This window comes from Mchenga conophoros, linkage group LG14 (genome assembly GCF_057382185.1).
Source record: "Mchenga conophoros isolate Kocher_MC1m ecotype Shallow Benthic linkage group LG14, M_conophoros_male_GT1.1, whole genome shotgun sequence".
Classification (NCBI taxonomy): Eukaryota; Metazoa; Chordata; class Actinopteri; order Cichliformes; family Cichlidae; genus Mchenga; species Mchenga conophoros.
In genome coordinates this window covers 31416398-31438121 of record NC_140539.1, presented here as the reverse complement: position 1 = coordinate 31438121, position 21724 = coordinate 31416398, and the positions used below count along the sequence as shown (strand labels likewise).

Genomic DNA, 21724 nt, shown 5'->3' with positions numbered 1-21724 from the left:
TTTTTTTTTTTTCTTTTTTTTTTTCTTTTTTTTTTATAAGACTTTTTATTTTCATTTTTTAAATTGAAGACGAACAACAAACAAACAGAAACAAACAATAAAAGACATTTACAGTTATGGGACAGAGTAGGTATCATCAACTAGCCAAAGCTTGACTGGCCATTATGACAAAAAAAAAAAATAATAATAATAATAATAATATATATATATATATATATATTCTCTCAGGAACACACTCTAGTGTCTTTATCTTTATCTTTCTGGTCCACTTTTAAAGTGATTTTATTCTTATTACAGGATAGGTCTTTTAGTGTAAAACCTGGCAATTCATGGTCATCCTCTATAAAAATGACCCATGGAGTACCTCAGGGGTCTGTCCTTGGACCTTTTTTTGTTCTCTGTACATGTCACCCTTGAGGTATGCCATCTGTAGATATAGTGTGAATTTCCATTTCGGTGCAGATGACATGCAGCTGCACATCTCTTTAAACCCCAATGACATTCATCAACTCAACATATTTTATCCATGATCAAATACTGGATGGCACAGAACCTCCTTTAATAAATATGACTGATGTAATCTTTACGTGAATCTTTATCTAGTGGTCCTGATGGAGCGCAAGCATATACGACAACACATCATGGGTGTTTGTCCATGAATTTTGGCAAATATTTTGTCACTTGCGACAAAGCTCCTTGGCTTGAACAGGCATGTCATCTCTATTGTCTCCTCATTCTTTATGGAACTCAGGAGACTCACCAATATCAGTTCAATTTCTAAAACTCCTTATACACATGTTTGGGTCAAGAAACTACAACAAACTAAACTACAACTTGTCTATAATTTATTTTTAAAAACGCCTCTCTCAGCTGAGGACGAAGGGTGACCAGGCTTTTCTGATAGGACACCCACTCTCTGAGACAACTTCCCTAAGGAGATCAAATTGACACACTCCCGGTCTTCTTAAATGTCTCTTAAAGACATGTTTTTAGAAGTGGGCTTTCTCGCTGCTTCCACTTTGAGCTAATTTTATATCATCTATTCATCTGTCCATCCGTTCACCCATCCATTTTCTTCCACTTATCCACTTTTGCTGTTTTCATTTAGAATTAAATTTTTGTGTTTTAATTGTCTTGTGCTGTAAGGTTTCCCTCTATGTATAAATTTCTTCTTAAATGTTTTGTTACATTTAGCTTGTATTGTTTATTAATTTATTTATTTATTTATATTACTGTGGCAACACGAATCAGAAAAAATGACTTGCTCTAAATTCGGCACAGCTAGTCAATACTCTGGATACAAGATACACAGCATTGAGCAGGAGACTGAGACAATATTGTTTCCAACTCAGTGACCAATCCAAGAATACTGAGGAAGAAAAAAAGTCTTTTAATAGAATAAATGCAGCGAGTGATTAGATTCCTTTAATTGAATGTAATATTGTCGTTAGCAACACTGCACTGACTATTTAACTGAATAGATTATATCATGCATTGTACTACATTAAATCTACTCTGAATAGACTTGAAGAAAAAAAGCCAGGCTGACATAATGCTGATGTTCTTACTGGGAGTTTACAAATCCCTTAAAATGCTGAAAACAAACAAACAAACAAACAAACTTTTGATGATGATTATTAAGTATGTAAGTGGTCACAGTGATACATGTGAAAATCAAAGTTAGACAACTCACTGGATTTCCATAACAAATAAAATATTAAAAGCACATGAGAAGCTATTTCAAACTACACTTACTTCATACTTTTGACTAAAAAGTACTTTACAGGTTAATCTGAAACTACCATGAATTATATAATACTAATATTTAATATTTGATCTGATGAGCAATGAGTAACGTTGCAACTAGTAAACAATTAGCAAAGTGTTTATGTTTAAACCCCTTAGTGTGTAGATTTTAAATGAAAAATGAGTTTAACTGAATGTTATGACACCCTGCAGCAACATAAACAGAAAGAACTCATATTCAGATGAGACTGATGCTGAAAGCTGATGTCATGATCAACACATATTTATACTAAAATGTACCACCATAGGAAAAAGGCGTGCACATTGAGTCTTACCTTCGTAAAACCGCGTGCCTGCTTGAGCAAATCCTCTCTCCGTCTTTCTGCCTGCCTCACATGGAAAGTGTTGCTTTGACTCTGGATGACGAACACTATCTCCCGCAGGTCTGGAGGAACACAAAGGACAAAAATGTGTGACAGCTCACATACTGTGAAAAAGGATCATGGCAATCGATGACCTTCTGCAAGCAAGGCAAGATAAGAGCCACAGCCTGAATAACAGAGGTGACTTTTGCTAATATCCATTACTGGCCTGGTGATAATAACCAGGACATCAAGAGCTTAATTGGCTTGGGGAGAGAGTATGTAAATGTCACATCCCAGACTGTTTTAGTTAATAAAAGATTAGCAGTCAGAAGTCTTTCTCTGAGGTGCTGTAACACCCAAAGGTTGACACAGCCCAGCTGTTCATTTCTAGCTGGCTTACACAACTGCAAAATCAGTAGAAATAAGTATTGTTCCAACAATGTTAAGGCCAAGGTTAGGAGAAAGTGACTAGCTCAACAATGTCCGTTTGAAATCTGCTAATAGAAGCTATAGAATAGAATGCTGACCAGTGGAACTCTGGTAGATGTTAACTTATATATTATGCTTTGTATGTTGTTCAGTATATTTCTATGCAAAACAAGAGGAATTTCAATACACAGCAGTATATTCACAGTTTAAACCAGGGGCGATTCTAGGATCAGAGCTTTGGGGGTGCTGAGCACCAGGAGAGCTGCCCAGCCAGGCAAGATAAACTTTACTTGTCACAGAGACCTCGTCTCTGTCAGTCCCTGCATCCCTAAATGTCTCCAGTTGTCCTGAGTTTTCTCTGACTGTCTCCTTGGTGCATTTAAACCCCTGTTCCTCCCTGTTCTCGTTGTCTGTTGTCTGCATCTCCGTTATCAGTCATCATAATTTTACCATCTCTGTGAAAGTCTGCAAATTTCTTTATCAAATCACAAGATTCTTAAATTCATCAAGTCTCTCTGTGCCTGGGTCCTCGTCACAAAACAGGAGATCACTGTTTTGTACATTTTAACACAATTTAATGAGCATATGTTTCAGCCAGTACCTTTTGATTAGCCTTGTCTCGTGGTTTCTTGCCCTGTGGTAATCTTTATTCTGTTTTCACTGAGATATTTGAATGCTAATCAATAAATCAATATTCAATTCTAAAAAAAATAAATAAATTTATCCCCACATTTGTGAAAGAAAAGCAAAACACTTTTTTGAAAAGTCTGTAACAAAACCATCAAATCTGATAAAGGTTATTTAAATGCTGCCAAAGAAGAATGGATTGGAATAAAAAAAAAAAAAAAAAAAAATACATATCCTAACCTTAATTACTGGGGGAGAATAATGAATGATGCTCATAGTGAGTAAAAAGTAAACTGAATACATTTTTTGGACAGAGATTCACTTTTAAAGTATATGTATAATATAATACAGATACATAAAAATACACTCCAAAAATAGAAGAGTCCTTTAAATGTACAAATGTACAAAATATTAATTAAAAAAATTATAAAAATGGAGGCAACTGTGCCTATGGTACAATGTATGAAAAGATCTTTACTGCAGATACTAATATGGCTCTGCAGATTTTTTATTTTATTTTAATCTATGTCACCTTCACCTTCAGCAAATCTATCACTGAGTCCATGTGAGTAAATTGGTGACACACCTGTGGATGCATATAAGGCAAAACACAGAGCCTGTTTCTTTGAAATGGGAAAATCAAGAGATATCAACCAAAACACCAGGAAAAGAATTGTGGAGCTCCATAAGTGTGGCTCAATTTTGAATACAATTTGGTGCCATTTACAATTAAGAAATACAGATAGTTTCTCTCTTTACTCTTAAAGTTAACAAATATGTTTTTTTATATTTATCAACCTAAAAAAAATAAACATTTAGTCTGATTTGATGTTACAATTAAAAAGTGTTTGTGTTTTTATCTGAAGAGTGTGTAAATATCTGGTTTCAACTATTATTTGATGATGTTGGTGTTTGGTTTGATTGTCAGCACAAAGAGGGAGAGAGAGGAACAGAGAGAGAGGAGCAGAGAGAGAGGAGCAGAGAGAGAGAGAGAGAGGAACAGAGAGAGAGAGAGGAACAGAGAGAGAGAGAGGAACAGAGAGAGAGGAACAGAGAGAGAGGAACAGAGAGGGAGAGAGAGGAACAGAGAGAGAGAGAGAGGAACAGAGAGAGAGAGAGGAACAGAGAGAGAGAGGAACAGAGAGCGAGAGAGGAACAGAGAGAGAGAGGAACAGAGAGAGAGGAACAGAGAGGGAGAGAGAGGAACAGAGAGAGAGAGAGAGGAACAGAGAGAGAGAGAGGAACAGAGAGAGAGAGGAACAGAGAGCGAGAGAGGAACAGAGAGAGAGAGGAACAGAGAGAGAGGAACAGAGAGGGAGAGAGAGAGAGGAACAGAGAGAGAGGAGCAGAGAGAGAGAGAGAGAGGAACAGAGAGAGAGAGAGGAACAGAGAGAGAGAGAGGAACAGAGAGAGAGGAACAGAGAGAGAGAGGAACAGAGAGGGAGAGAGAGGAACAGAGAGAGAGAGAGAGGAACAGAGAGAGAGAGGAACAGAGAGCGAGAGAGGAACAGAGAGAGAGAGGAACAGAGAGAGAGGAACAGAGAGGGAGAGAGAGAGAGGAACAGAGAGGGAGAGAGAGGAACAGAGAGGGAGAGAGAGAGAGGAACAGAGAGGGAGAGAGAGGAACAGAGAGGGAGAGAGAGGAACAGAGAGAGAGGAGCAGAGAGAGAGAGAGGAACAGAGAGAGAGAGAGGAACAGAGAGAGAGAGAGGAACAGAGAGAGAGAGAGGAACAGAGAGGGAGAGAGAGGAACAGAGAGGGAGAGAGAGGAACAGAGAGAGAGAGAGAGAGGAACAGAGAGAGAGGAGCAGAGAGAGAGAGAGAGGAACAGAGAGAGAGAGAGAGAGGAACAGAGAGAGAGGAGCAGAGAGAGAGAGAGGAACAGAGAGAGAGAGAGAGAGGAACAGAGAGAGAGAGAGGAACAGAGAGGGAGAGAGAGGAACAGAGAGGGAGAGAGAGAGGAGCAGAGAGGGAGAGAGAGGGAGAGAGAGGAACAGAGAGAGAGAGAGAGGGAGAGAGAGGAACAGAGAGAGAGAGAGAGAGAGAGAGAGAGAGGAGCAGAGAGAGAGAGAGGAACAGAGAGAGAGGAACAGAGAGAGAGAGAGAGAGGAACAGAGAGAGAGAGAGAGAGAGAGAGGAACAGAGAGAGAGAGAGGAAAAGAGAGAGAGAGAGAGAGAGAGAGAGAGAGGAACAGAGAGGGAGAGAGAGAGGAAAAGAGAGAGAGAGAGAGAGAGAGAGAGAGAGAGAGAGAGAGAGAGGAACAGAGAGAGAGAGAGAGAGAGAGAGAGAGAGAGAGGAACAGAGAGGGAGAGAGGAAAAGAGAGAGAGAGAGGAAAAGAGAGAGAGAGAGAGAGGAACAGAGAGAGAGAGAGGAACAGAGAGAGAGAGAGGAACAGAGAGGGAGAGAGAGAGGAACAGAGAGGGAGAGAGAGGAACAGAGAGAGAGAGAGAGAGGAACAGAGAGAGAGGAACAGAGAGGGAGAGAGAGAGAGGAACAGAGAGGGAGAGAGAGAGAGGAACAGAGAGGGAGAGAGAGAGAGGAACAGAGAGAGAGAGAGAGAGGAACAGAGAGAGAGAGAGAGAGGAACAGAGAGAGAGAGAGAGAGGAACAGAGAGAGAGGAACAGAGAGGGAGAGAGAGAGGAACAGAGAGAGAGAGAGAGGGAGGAACAGAGAGAGAGAGAGAGAGGAACAGAGAGAGAGAGAGAGAGGAACAGAGAGAGAGGAACAGAGAGGGAGAGAGAGAGGAACAGAGAGAGAGAGAGAGGGAGGAACAGAGAGAGAGAGAGAGAGGAACAGAGAGAGAGAGAGAGAGGAACAGAGAGAGAGGAACAGAGAGGGAGAGAGAGAGGAACAGAGAGAGAGAGAGAGGAACAGAGAGAGAGAGAGAGGAACAGAGAGAGAGGAGCAGAGAGGGAGAGGGAGAATGAGGACAGAACAGAGGTGGAACAAGAGCAGGTGAGACACACATGTTAGTCAAATGGTTGTTTACCAAAAGTATCACCGTATCATAGGTCCTCATGTATCTCGTACCTAGTGTTTCTTTTTAGGTTTGTTATTTTTCAAATTCTACATTTATTAAGTTCTGCAGGCTTGTTTGCACAACAAGGCTAAATAATTATATAAACTTTTCTCAATCTAAATAGTGGACTTTGGTAGAATTAAAAAACAAGTGTAGTGCAGGTCTATGATGATTTTTAGTGCTACTATCATCTAGTTCTGATTCTGTCTTGGTTAAGTTCTAAGTAGTCCTGATTTTGAACTGTTGTAGTCCTGTTTTAATTCTGGATCAGTTCTGGGTCTGGTTGAATTGGGTGTTAGTCCGCATGTCTTGATAAAGCCCCAACTTTGTTCTGCCTTGCTGCTTAATTAAAAAGCTAGTTTAAGGTGTCCTGCATATGTGATATATATATTTTTCCCTATATGAAGTCATTCTTTTTTGAACAAAACTCAAAACAGAGCCTATTAATCTTTCAGTCATTTCAACCCCCCCTTCCCCAAATCCCACATGCATACTATCCTTTAGGGCTAAGCCCCGGGTGTGTCAAATGTCTGCCTCCGCCTCTGATGCTGACAACATCTTTAGATTCTACCTTTGTCGTCGACCCAGCTAGCTGCCGTTCCTCTTCATTTGAAATCTATTTACAGGCTAGTAATAGTGACACAGCTCAGTGTAGAATGACATTGGCTACACAAAAAAGTCCATATAAACCCTGTGGCTCTCACGACCACTACAATCAAACTGAGACCAAAGGACCAGAGGCAGGGAATAAAAAAACAACTAAAAAAAAACTGTCATTTTATCCAGCTCTGTACAATTACAGCTGACAACTCCTAAATCCTGTAAGCTGTCCATCACATCAAATAGAGTCTGCAGCACCTGGCTGGAATGACTGTTACAACTGAAAATCTTCTCAAGGATTTAAAGCTCAGAGGTAGGTGAAGTAAGAAGGAGAAACTGGGGAGGTGTAAGAGTTATGGCCGGCACCTCAGAAACTTTGGACGTGCAGGGTTCTTGTGTACACGTTTACTTATTATGAGCTCAAACAAACAACACAGTCTGTGCCAAATAATTCTAACGTGCTTTATCTGTGTCCATTAGTTACTTATTTAAACAGAATACAGTCATAGAGAATACACTGCGTCTTGAATTCTAATTACCAGCAGGAATTCTCCAACAATGCTTTCCCAGATTTGTGAGAAAGTGTATTTTTTTTTAGTCTTTCAAAACAAATAAGTAGCAGTCACCACTGACAGGTCTACAGTCTTCCCTTCGGAACAGTTGTGCGAGGAAAAAAGGGGAATGGCGAGTGCTGACATTGGCAGGATTAGATGGATTGCCTCCACCTCAATTACACTACTTGAACCTATTCCCATACTGAGTTTGGATATTAGCATCGGGGTCAGGGACAGACACTATGTCAGAGTACAGTATCTGTGTCAAATCTTTTTAATTAAGTGTCGGTGGGTGTGTCGCTGCTTTGCTCAGCTCATAACAAAGATCCCATTCATCCTGGAGCCCTAGTAATGGGGGAGATTACTTGCTAAATCTCAGCATGTCCATCTCCCAACAGATCTAACCTCCACTGAGCTGAGCTTACATAGTGAATACCCCTACACCACCTCTAAATGTCCTTCTGCTGAGTTCGCTAAATGAATGTGCGTGTACGTGCGTGCGCATATGGTTTCACATAAAGCAGTGCATTTTAAAGCCCCAAGTGAGGTACCAGTCTCTTGATACTGCACAGTACAGCAATAATACCAGCTGCAGGAGACTAACAGCAAAATCAGATAAGCAGTTTGCCAATCCCTCATTGTGTAGATAACACGTACCCTACGTCAAAGCAAAGGAGAATGAGGGGTAAAAAAAGAAACTAATTAAAACAGAATTCACTGCTCTCGAGTCCACACTAATGGGTTTCGATTAATCATCAAACAATGGAGAGAAAAGGGGAAGAGGAAAAATCCTGTTATAGTACCCCTCTTCCTTCGTCTCTTTTTTTCTCTGTCCTTCTCCTTTCAGGTAAAAATCACCTTTGTATACACTCTCGATACAATCGATACATCTACCTTTACGTAATTATAGGACCGAGATTTAAAACAATGCCTTCGGCGCTAGCACTTTTCACTGTGGAGGCAAGATTATACAGGGATGCCTCTAGGCTTAGATCTATATAGATTTAACTTGAGAAAAAGTTACGTGTTTTGTAAACGCACTGTGTGTGGTTTGTGTTTGGAGGTTTGCGGCTAGGTTGAGGTTGCTGGTGTGATCGCTCACATGTACGATTTCTAATTGATTGCTATATTGTTGCTGGGTAATTGTGCCAAGAGAGTCGAAGTGCTGGAGATGGTTGTTAGTTGTTGTGCTATCTGACAAATGGGAGGTATTTTTAGGCCCTATTACAGCGGGAATGTCTGACTGTTTCAAGGACAAAAAGAAAAAAAAAAAAAAAGCTCGGCATGATTTTCTTACTCTTCACAGCATCCTGCAAAGTTAAAAAAGCATCCAAGTAGCCCAGTTTTCCTCTTTCCTTTCCTTCACATGTAATGCAGTTTTGCACTATTTAAATTAAGTACCAAGCCTGCTTTTTCTTTAACAGTTTCTAGTGTATTTAGATAGGATGTCAGATGTTTTCTTGGGTGTTTTTGGTCATGGTCATAGCTTTCAGAGTAACTACGCAAGTTTGACAAGTTGCATTTAATGGTTGTTTGGATGTGCTGCTTTCACAGCTGTCACAGAAAAAGTGCTATTAATCTTAGCAGTAGTAGCTGTACTAATAGCAGAATTGCCAGAGGTGAAAGTATGCAATCAATTCATCTATTTAATAACAGGCCCAAGATGTGACGTTGCACCCTGGTGCAAAACACACAACACAGTGCTTTTTTCTGCAGTTAAATTAAATTATCAAAGGATCCCTCTTGGCTGAAAATAATATGCCTTGAATGAAAGAGATTGAAGGTTCCTGAGGAGATGAAGCCAATGCCCTAGTCCCCTCGGTGCAGATGATTTTATTTTGCCAGGTCGATGGAACTAGAAAGCAGTATTCGTTTATCTCCCCTCGTTCAGCATTCCACAGAGGCAACTCCATAGAAAAAAAAAAAAAGGACTGTATCAGCCTTGAAATATATTGGATGAAATGAAACACTGGAGAATTCTGCCTCCTCCTCTCTCTCTGATCTGATGCTTTTCTCAATTCATGAAACCACTCTTTAAAGGCCATCACCATCTGATCTGTGGAAAACTCCACAGGGAGGCTTCGAGTCTCGTGTGTACTCACAGCTTCAGCATCTCTGCGCATAAGACGGTATGATCAGGCTGATTAAAGAATCAAGGCTGAAGTGTTTGTATTTCTAGGTATGCACACGGAAAGGAGGGCATACAGCGAGAGAGAGATACACGGCTGTATATAGATTGTGTTCTTCTAGTGGCCTGGCCGTGCTGTGTTGTCGCCTCACTGACACAAATCAATAGTGACACTTCCTTAGAGCAGGATTGCAGATGTTGCCAAGTGGCAGCGGAGCTGAGAGCCCACTGACCTCTAGGCTCTCCTGCAGCTCTGTCATTTCCATCAGTGTCACAGAGCAGGTGTGTGTAGTCAGTGGAACTGTCACAGAAACATTTCATCTCAGCCCCGAGTATTTCCATCTCCGCAGTCAAATAAACACACGTTCGAGGCAAGGGGCAGCAAACATATAGAAATATGCTTGTATGTTTGGGAGAAGATGGAAATCAGATCCATAGTGCAATTTCAATGACAAAAGTCGGCTAAGATCTAGAGGGATGGGCTTCTGTGGAGGGGGCCATTAGGCTGTTGTGGGAACAATACCACTGCCATGACAGATTCAGAGCCCTTCATTGCCAGCACATAGTGAGAGATGACAGAGGATGTCAATAGCTCATTTCCATACTCAGCAGGCCAAACCCCCCATCCAGCAGCTGATTGTGCTGCTGTAAAACCTGCTACACTCCAGTGACTCACATCATTGGACTCCCCGAGACAAGATGGCCCAGAATCATCTATCTCCCAAAAAATCCCCTCCATCTTTCCCTTCCTCATGTCCAAAACGCAAGAGACAAAATTCAATCGAGCAAACTGTGTTGCAGTTTTCTGTCCACACTAACCATGACCACCAATACCAACCAGGTCCAGGATTTATTATTCAAAATGAATACACCCTCTTTTTTTTTTTTTTTTTTCGGTTGAGTTTTAGGAATAAAAATTATTTACCTTCTTGAAAGATGATAATCTAGTGTGGCAAAGGCCCCTGCTGTAAGTAAAAATGATTTTCTATCACCCATCTTCCTCTATTAATACATACTTTTAATTAGCCTGCACAAGATCAATAGAGAGCATGGTGTATTTAACTTTTAGCTTACTGCTGAAAAGGTCAGCATCATAAATATCGCTCAATAAAACACAGGGAGGAAAATGCCAAAGTGGGGAACAACAGAAAGGGAGCGGAATGAGGAAGAAAGCCAGCAGACAATGATAGGGAGTCACTTGCATTGAAAAACAACAACAACAACAAAAGACTGGAAAGGAAAGACTGTGCATGAAGTAGAAGCAAGATGGGAAAGCCAAGAAAGGAAACAAGCAATCTTTTATAAACATTCTCTTCAAGTAGTAACACAGAAACACACAGAAATTACAACATGTAAAAGGACAGGCTGAAAAAAGCTGCATCCAACCTGTGATAATCACACTCATTAGAGGTTCTCTGGAGTTCCTGACTCCATGGATAACTCTGCTAAAGACTAATGAGTGCTGAATGCAAACCTTAAACCTCACTTAGAATCAATAATTCAGGAAGCTCAGGCAATTAACGCTTAACAGATTCCAGGTTTTGCTTATGAATCCCATTCGTTACCCATTAAAGTACCGAATGAGTCGAGGATGGATTTGATATCACTTTAAAACATTTTTTTTTCTAATTTCTGTAAAGCTGAATTTTTGGGAATATGTTTGCTTTCATATCTTATTTGGCAATATATGCCACGACTGATTGCATTTCTCAGGATGGTTGCCTGCTTTTTAAATTACTTTTTAAATTAAATGAAATAAAGCCATCAGCTATGTTCAGGTGTTTGAGCGGGTTTTCCACTAATCACATGGCTAGAGATTTAATCCCTGGCTTCTCCACAAGTGTCCTTGGGCAAAATACTAAACAGGATGCTCCCGGTGGCTGGTGAGCACCTTGCATGACAACTGCACCTCCATTGTAAATATGTGGAAAAAGTGAACGAGACACAAAGCAGCAACGCAAAGGAGTTTGAGAACTTCTAAGAAGACCTATAAGTGCAAGCCATTTACCACTTGAATAAAGGAAAGACACAGACACAATAGAGCATTGTCACAAGCAAGCAGCAAAGCACTGTTTGTAGGGAGGGGAAAAAAAAAAGGAAAATAAGAAATACTAGTTAGAAAAAGGAGTTCAGTCAACATCTTGTGAACATTGATATGCATTCTATCTTCTCGCGTGTCCTCTTGGCCTGGAGAGGCTGAGCCACTGAATAAATATAATATAGCCGCATACGGGACAGTAACACAGCTTTCCTAGGATTAACGACTGCTATAGTGATAATTGGATTTAAATTCTGGCATTTAGGTTTTGTTCTGAAAAAGGAGATGTAGAATAGAGTTAGTATATAACCTCAACTATATAACAGTATACATTTAGATCCAGATTTAAAACACAGCTTTGGGCAATACACCTTGGATCTGCCCAATGCTGGTACATTCCCTGAAAAACAATTTAAGGTTATTTATTTATTATATCAACTTTCTAGTACATCGATTTAACATTTTAATAAACATTTTGAAAATGAAAGAAATATACTAGAAAAAAAGACCACACACAGATACTGGTGATGACCCAAATAAACAGCAAAGGTACCATTAGACTATATTAATGTAATTAATGATGTCTGTATTAAGGTTTCCATTCTATTCTTATAATATGCTGCTAATTAATGTGTCCCTAATAGAAGGGGAAAAAAGACAAAAGTTCAAATGAAAAGTTTTATGACTTCTTATGAAGTCAGTAATTAACCTCACACATCTCCACTGATGCTTTTAAAATTAGCCTAATAGTAAAGTAAGTAATGGATTACTATGGTTTAAGTGGTGACCTGGATAGATTTTAGTCAAAAACTGCCTCATTTAGCCATGTATGTAAGTTATAAACACTGCGTTGGATCTACCTAATAAAAATAATTGGAATTGGCAGAAAAGTTATTCTTGTTTAGATGTTTTACCTCCTGATACAGTATTTCTAAATGGCACAAACAATGCACGTGAACTTCTTTTGAAGTTGTTTTAATAGGAGATAGTTTTCTGTTTTTCTTACATGTATTGCTATTCATAACTCGGACTTCTCTGCTGTGCCAGTATGCATATAAAACACACGTTTTATCCATTTGATCTTTTCCTCTTTGGACTAGCAGTGTGATAGTGAAATGAAATGACTGAACTGATTAAGCTAGACAGATAAAGGCCTTACAAGCTTTGGATTGTTTAATTGTTTTTGTCATGCTGAACAATAAATTTTTTTTTTTTTTACTTCAATACAAACTGATCAAGAGAGAAAAAATAAGATGAGAGACACAAACCTATTGTAATGTAATACAATAGTCTCATTTCGAAATTTGCTCACTTTTATCAACAAGTTGAAGACACGTCCTCCTGCCGGGATAGATTTATGATGGTACTTTGGAGCTTCAATGAAAGACCAAACAAAACCTTGGAAATTAATGTGCAGAACACATTTAACCGAGTAAAATGAAAAAAAAAAAATCAGATTCCATTCGGTGATAGCGCAGTGGGAGAGACTTGCAGCCCTGGAAACTGATGGGGAACATGCACATCTAAGCATCTATCTGTATTTGAACAGTTCTATACCCAGTGCATTTAGGTAGGTCACACTCTCAACAATTTAGTTATCTGTTGTTAAGATGTAGCATGCTGCATTTTTAAAGCACTACTTATTGCACAATATGGCCGGTGGGCTCACACTGTTTTTTTAGTTTTTGTTCCATCTATGAATATCTGTAGCATGTACATACTGCACATAATGCATTTACTTTATTTAAAGTCTGCACCCTGTACTCCCTCTGAAGAAAGATTGCTAAATGAATGACTTCTAATACCCATCAAATGTTACTGGGGCTTTTAAAATAAACAATCCAGTCAGACCTCCTGAAGTTTGCTGTATTGTTAAAACAAAAGGGAGTCTGGCTCTCCGTGATTCATCTTTTACATTCCTGCCCACAAACAACATTCTCTGCAGGCGAGCGTAGCTTTTCTGGTGTGACAAAGGGAATTACTATGGCAGTGCCAGATAGTGTAGCTCCATTTTTCAGATCGCTGTCTGTTTGTATTTCCTTTCTGTGCCGAGGTGCCAAATGAGAGCATTACGAAGTTGCTTTTGTGTGCTTTTGCGTCTGTGGTGACCCAGTTGAATGAACAGGCAGAGGTCCAGAAAGCGGGCTCCAAACTCCTCTGCAGTCTCCCGAAAATCACTCTCAGATGGTGATTGTGCGAGTCCACTGAAGCGTGAAAAGCATGCATGAGATCTTTTTATTTGCTCTACTTATGAAATTCCTGGTTGCTGTCAAGTCGTTGAAGAAAGATGGGACTTTATTTATGAAGTCTGCGAAACTCTCAAGATTAAATTTTCAAGGTACGCATAAGCAAAACCCATTTTACTATTTTGATTTTGCAGTACTTGCCATTTAAATTTCACACTGTCCAATATTACTCAGTTCAGGTTTTATTATTCATGATTTTATCAAGCAATAATGTCAATTCAATTCTTTCATCATACAGCGCTCTTTAAAATTGAACTATATTAAGCAATAGTTCATCCCTTTGGATGTCATCTGGAATTACGGGTTAGTTCTACTGAGTTAGTCTGATCTGAATTGTCAAATACAGTAACATCAAACTACTGTAAATCAAATTGAATACAAGAACTCCACTATCAAAGACAGCAATACCTGTATTTATAATCAAGTACATACAAATATGAATACTTCTAGGAATGTATGGATGTTTATCATACTCCATTTGCCTATAAAATGAAATGTAGGTCAATTAATTGTTTACAATCTCTATTTTTATTAGTAAAGGAAAAAATTGTGCTTAGACTAAATATGATAACTATTTAGTCTTGTTCCATTACATGGTGCTGTACTATTGCTATCTGGTAGTTAAAAAAGCCAGTGTTCTCATTGCTATGATATCATACCATGCAAAAAAAATGGTAGAGACACAAATAACTTTACTGTGTGCTTTACCACAGTAAACCAATGCAACAACCTTTTTATTATCTTGTTATTATAATTATAGTGTACATTATTGCAGAGAATGTTCATCAGAGCATGACCTTCAGTGTCTGGGGCTGTTTGGAGTCAAATGTGAAGCCGCCAGCATGAGATGCTGGATTGCTGTATTGGGTTAGGGAAGGGTTGTTTCCCTAAAGAAGTTTTACTATACTGTTCAAAAGTAATGGTATATGGCAGCGTGACCTGGAGAGAAAGCTTGCTGTGGCTTCAGCAGCAATGCAGGTATTGTACAGGTTAGCAGAAAGGATAAGCTTTTAATCTTTTAGTTGATCTACACTCACCAATTAACATGTAGCAACTATATTGACATAATAGCATCATGCAACAGTTGCTACAGATTTCCTGGCTTCACATCCATGATGTGAGCCTTCCATTTCACCATATCCCAAAGTTGCTCTGTTATACTGGGATCTGGTGACTGTGGAGGCCATTTGAGTACACTGTAATGTTCAAGAAACTAGTTTGAGATGATCTGAGTTTTGTGACACGGTACCGTAACCTTCTGGAAACAGCCATCAGAAGATGGACACACTGTGCTCATACAGAACTGAGCATGGTCAGTAAAAATAGGCTCAAGTGTTTAATCGATGTCTGGTTTATGCTTGGTTTGATATTCAGCAAGTTTTTCACCATGTCTGCATGGCAAATATAGACAAATAGGTCACCTTGAGATTGACTGATTAGATATTTGTTCTATTGAGCAGTTGAAAAGATATACCTAACAAAGTGCCCAGTGAGTGTATGTTCCAGTCCTAACCTGCTCTCACGAGCTCTAGGTAGTTTTTGAAAGAGTGAGATCAAGCAGACAAAATTTGTGATAGCTGTGCTAAGGCTTAGAGATAGGGTGAGGAGCTTGTAGATGCAGATGGAGCTCAGAGTAAATCTGTTGCATGACCCAGACTTCACTGGATTTTATACATCTCATCTCACCCCAATGTTCCTAGGAAGTAGGATGTCTGAAACCCCCTGTATAGCCTCTACACCCAGGACCCAGCCAGAGATAAGTGGTAGAAAACAAATGGAACAATGGGGTGTAATGAATGGATGAAAAAAACCCCATCAGGCTAAAAGTAATTAAGTTATAATTCTCAGTTGTGGCTATAAGATTGAAACTATATTTGTTGACATATTGTCAACTAGTAAAATGACCTTTTGGGTCCAAAATAAGTTCCAGTCAGATCTAGAACTAAATCATTTGTATTTTTTAATTAAACATTTGAAATTACTGTAAGTGGTACACATAGTATATGTTGACTAATTTTCTTTGTGTCCTTAGCTGTATCTACAGCAGATAAGGACATACTGTTTAAGCATATGCTCCCTTGTCTGAGCACTGCAAGTACAGGATAATGTGATTCAGGTTTTCAGTTTCCCTCCTAAACACGAATTTGTTATTTTCCAGTTTCCTTCTGCTTTTAAGTGTTTTATTAGCAAACCACACACACACACAGAATATTAAAAATTATACACGCTCCACAAACACACAAGTTTTTTTCCACTTTCTATTTTTTACTACTAATTAGGAATAAAAGACTTACCCAGCTGATTGTTGTGAATGACGTGCAAATCATCCTGGCTCTGAAAAGACAGAGAGACTTTTTAATAATTCAAATTGCAGTCTTCAAATAATGACCCACATACATTCTCTTCTTTGTTTTAACATATCATGTAAAAAGTGTCAAAATATGAATTGTGTGAAAATCTTTTTTCTTTTGCAAAATACTCCATTTCCTCTCGCTAATCACTAATTAAGACTTAGTGATACTAAATATGGAATCCCCTACAGGATATTTGGAAATATAATGGGCGACACCCCACGTCATTAGCCCATCCTAATTGTGTGGGTTTTGTGCCTGCAGCATTAAGCTCTGTGCATGAGGCTCAATTAAGGCATTCTGCACTGTTCCACCTCCAGAGCTGTCAGCACTGGCTGCAGACCATGGAAGGATGAGTAAATCAATCACAAGCCAGGGAAACTTTGAAGAGCTGTCTTTCACCTCTATCTTTCAGAGTAAAATTTTTCAGTCTTGGGGAAGATTGCATGAATGTCTGAGTTGTGCCTGTTTCCAGAACTCTAGACCGAGAGCTGCAGAGTATTAATAGATAATGACAAACCAAACCTTTTTTTGATTTATGACTTCCTCTAGACTAACAATCATTTCACTGGCAAGCTGATGCAGCCTTCAGATAGCTTAACTAAGTCATAAATTTACTGTCGGTGGGTGTGGTACAGCGGTTACAGGGATTCACAGTAGTTTGGTGGCATTTGCAAGAAGCAGGCTACATATAAATGTGCTATCTCAGCACATTTACAAACTAACAATTTCTAGATTAGAGAACAGCCCATTAATTTACCCACTTTCCTCCTGAACACCTTCCTATAACTGTTGTGAGTACACATTTATTTTTGTGGTGTGCACGTTTCCTGCACGTCCCCTCTGTTAATTGACCAAATCTCAAAATTGAGCATTTGACATGAGATGTAATAAACTGGAAAAACAAAAACAAAAACAAAAAAAGAAAACTGGCATCCATAACGCCATTAACACAGCAGTGATTTGTGCATGTGTGATGCTCTCTGTCTTTTCCTATTTTTTCAGGTGATCAGAGTTAGAGGCAATATATGCACAGGCAGACAAGATCATATCAGGGTGATTTGATTCAGTGGGTACATCAGCTTAATTGGACTCAGTAGCATTAGTCATGCCCACAAGGCTTCTGTCTCATCTTATCAGACATTACTCGTTTGAAATCATTTCGTTAGCTGAAGAGAGAAGGCACCTAAGGAAAAAAAAGCATCTCATAAGCCAGGAGAATCTGACTTGTTATCAGATAATTAGTCTTATAAAATCTCTTCAACTTGAAAATATAGCAGGTTATTATGGAAGAGAAACTACTCAAAAAGTGGAGGTATGAATTAAAGGGGTGTAGAAATTGCTATATATATGGTGGTTGTGACAGAGGCGTGCCACATGCTTTTCACTCTGTCTCTCCCAGCACAACTTCACTCTGGGGCACAGAAGAAACAGTAAATCACTGCACTGTGACTACAAGGAAAAAATAAATCAAGACACCCATTATGACGAATTACCTGCTCTGTCAAACATTGCCAATTATATTGATTGTATGTGTACAAATGTTTGTGTGTATATAATGTGCACATGAAAATGATTTTTACACAAGCCTTAACAAGGCCTAATGCTTTGTGACACACTTTAATGAGAAATTTCAAAATAGACCCTGTACCCCTACACCAATCTAAATCATTTTGTAATGTTGTGTCTTTTTTCCATTTTAAATCAGTTATTTTGTTATGAACTCTTGTAATACAATCTGTGTTGAGTCAGAAAAAAAAGGAGCCTCCTCATTTATTTTATGTAGACCACTGTTTTGGCACAGCGGGGCTCCTGACGCAGCTGCCTCTGGCCACAAATATTGCAAAAAAAAGAAAATCCACTGGGTCATCTGACAGCAAAAGCTGAACATTTCCAACACATCATCATCATCCAGCGAGGGACTGTTTTGACTGTTCAATCACATGCAAGAGCACGTTCTTGGCATATTCCTTTTCTCAGTTACCGATCTCTTGTAGTGACGGGGTAGAAATTGTTGCTGGTACAGCTTCCTAGAATCATGTGCTATTGCACTGTGAAACAGCTGCACAGCATTTTACCCTCTGTTTAGCCTTCAAACTCAGCTCCATTACTCAACCCGGAATTTTCGGCTCACATTTCATCTTCTCACCTGCACACGCTGTAAACTCTTTGTGCTTATTTATACAATGTTATTTTCAGCTCTAACACCTGCTTAAGCTACCTGATGTACTTTCTTGATGCATTTTCTTTTATTCGCTTACTTCAGCAAGACATTGCTTTAAACACGATTATTTTTACATAGAGTATCTATTAACCTCCAGTGAATGGTGGATTTTCAAAAAAGTAAAAAACACAACAAAGTTATGTCAAATAATCTTCATTTAGCATAGAAAACCCCAAAACACTAAGCAGAATGAGAAAACAACGTGCCAGACGTTAAAATCTGAATCTTTTTCTGTTTGTTTTTTTTCTTATACTACTTATAGGCGCATTGCCATCGCATTGCGTTTTATCTCTTATCAATTGACACATTTAAAAAATAAATAAATAGTTGACAGAATGAAAATGAAACCTCAGTGAAGCTTCAGCTCCACTGAGAAAAACAAAAACAAAACAAAAAACCTACCAATAAATACAGGCATCAAAACATCAAATCTATGTAGGACAGAGAAGGGGAATATAAAGTATATTAACTGAAACTATGAAAAGCATAAAATGTCAGATTTCTATCATGTTTTGAATATGAGGTCTGACTTTTTGTTTTTAATTACTTCATTTTGTTTAGCTCTCTTCTACTGCAAAGGTTTAATGCCACCTCACTGCTGAAATAGAAGTTGGAAAGCAGTCAGTACAATGTGGCGTGAGTTTCATTTTCTTTTGAAGGTTGTTTTTTTTTTTCAAGCTTGTGCAGATTGATCAAATTCTGGGTTGTTGATGTTTAACTGGACTTTTTCTTTCAAAGACGTCATATTATGCTTTTCTTGAGTGTATTTTACATATTGTTTCTGCATGTATAGAATGGTACAAGGTTAGAAGTCTATAACAAAGAGGATTATTTTCTCCCACAGAAAATGAATTTAATTTTAATCCATTACTGATGGCATCATAACATATGAGATATATTGCAATATATTACAATATTTAAATGTGTGGCTATAAATTAGAAGTCATAGTCATGAGATTAAAATGATATGATGGTTTTATAAAGTGTTACGGGTGCATAAATATTAAAAATGGCCCATTTTGGTAGGTGGTTGCCAGGCAACATGATTGTGTCATTATATTTAATGCATAATTCAGGTTTTTTCAATACAAATGAATTGTTACTGTTGTGAAATTAAAATGATGTAATGCTTTAATAAAATGTAAAACATTATTCATTTTAGCCTGTTGGTAGGTGGTTTGACATCATAATATCTGATATAGATAAGAACCTTCAGGGACCTAACATGTACCTGTGTGCCAAGTGTGGTTGCTGAAGTCTGGATTGTGTAACAAGAGTTGTGTGGACCAAACATACAGACAAAGATTTTGTGTATTACAGTGAGATGCCTGCTTACTAGTTAGAACAGAGGATGAGCAGAGCAAGCGCAATTTTCTTCAAAACAAATTCCTGATTTATGCAGAGCAAAGAATCAGTGATTAAAATTACGTTTCAACACTGTTACCCGCGTTTTTACTGTCTTCTCTCAAAGGCTGCTGCCTGAACCAGGCATAGTTCAGTGTTGGATTTTTGCAGCAGTTCCCTGGTCTGCAAAAATCAGAAAAGAAGGCATTACATAATGGATAGCTGGCTGACCAATCAAAGCAGACTAGGTTTAATACGGAGGCTTTAGAGAGAAAGAACATAAAACAAAGCATTTCCGACAAACGGTGAAGTGAAGTGCTGCATGCACGGTAAGAATAAAAAAAGTTTTTTCAAATAGGAAGTGATGTCAACCAATTCCAGAAAACCTCCAGAATAAATTTATGAACCTACAAAAGAGCATATTGTGGCCTCTTTACAAGCTTGATCTATTACCTGCATGTAAACAACATGGAAATAAAATCTGCTTCAACAACAAATTTATATGGTGAAGAAATGAGTCATTGGATTTTACCTAAAATTCCTTTTAAAGCCATCTCTTTGGTTTCACTTCATAAAATCCCTGGGTGACACAAGGGCTACAAATCTTTCTTTGGGAAATGATCTCATATTCCACGCCAGAGTGAACTCACATCAGGTCTCATATCATTTTTACTATTACTGAGAGATTAATTAGTCTCAGCTCACAGAATCCGGCTCTTCTTAGCCTTCTATACTTTTGCACGCAGGTAAGGCTCTTCCTAATCCCATCTGACAGCAGGCTGTCTGCCATTTGCAGCAGGAATCAGACACCCATTGGTGTTAAAAAGAAATTGCTGAGAGTCTATACTGTCCATCTGAAGGGGTTAGTTTCACCATCCCTTGAGCGCTTTTGATCTAAGACACCACAACACTGATGCAGACAGACAGAAAGATTGTGCCTCGTGTAGTGTAACCTTAGAACAAAGGCAGCACCGCAGTAAAGGTACTCAGAGGTGTACATGTGTAAACTGAAGAACGATCCTCAGCCTACCTAATGTGATTGTTACGTAATCAAGGACACCGCAATGACAACCTTTTGATCCCTGTCTTTTATTTGGATGCTCTTCACATACACACAAAGACGAGTTCCCGGCCCTGTTACGGCTCTCAGTCCCCGAGGACACAGACGCTTCACTGACATGAGTGACCCGTCAGGTCAGATTAGATTTCTGTTTACTGATGGCAAGCATGTTTCAAGGTTGCAGGATTTTCTGGATTTCGACATGTGGAAAATGTGTGATGTTCAGAGAAGCTGATGTCTAGAAGGACTCTGAGCACCTTAAGAATGTGAAAGGTTGGAGATTATATTGGTCTATATTTGTGTTAAAGCTGGGTTCTTGTGTTTTTGTGTAATTTTACACAAAATTATAAAAAAACGTTCAGAGTATTACAACTAAAGTAGTATAAAAGGAAATATTGTGTTTAGGCTTTGGCCAATCTGACAACTTTTATACTAGATACAGTGATGCAAAGCAGAACACATTCACCAAAAATCTGCATGCAAAGTCTTAGTATGCATATGCCTGTGCTTTGTGTAGCTGGAATGGTTTAGAACAGCGAGTAGGAACTAGTTCCAGGAGGAGGGCTGTCTATTTTAAAATTGCAGCTTTAACTATAAATTAAGATGATTCCAAATTGTCACCTTCATTTTATGGATGCTTTTAGAGCTATTGAGCGGTTTAAGAATCAAAACGTCTTTCATATCCCTCCCCAATTTTAGGGTGTCCAGAGAACTGACAGATTAAAATTTTATTCTCTGCCAATTTTTCACACAAGCAAAACTGCTAATGTGTAATGACTTAATGAGTTAAAACGTCTCCTGTCTCAACATTAGGAAGCTATTCTTTTCAGGTTTTCTTCCTAGCCCCTTTCAGCATTTTGTTGACAGCAGTTGAAAAGTATCATATCAGGCCATAGACATTGCTGTTACTGATGCCAAAAATTAGTAAGCACATGCATGTTATGATGTTCCATAGAAGCATTTCAAATAAGAAGGAAAGACAAATGTCTT

At 38.7% G+C, this 21724-nt stretch overlaps 1 protein-coding gene across 1 annotated transcript in view; it reads right to left on the bottom strand.

Moving 5' to 3' along the window:
* Positions 1-21724, bottom strand: part of b3glcta (beta 3-glucosyltransferase a) — an 81907-nt gene that overhangs the window by 34074 nt on the left and 26109 nt on the right. Inside the window, exons 3-4 of the mRNA XM_085243924.1 lie at positions 16050-16089; positions 2082-2191 (exon numbers count right to left, since the gene is read on the bottom strand). Coding sequence (XP_085100050.1) covers positions 2082-2191; positions 16050-16089 — 150 coding nt within the window. The remainder of the gene's footprint in view (positions 1-2081; positions 2192-16049; positions 16090-21724) is intronic.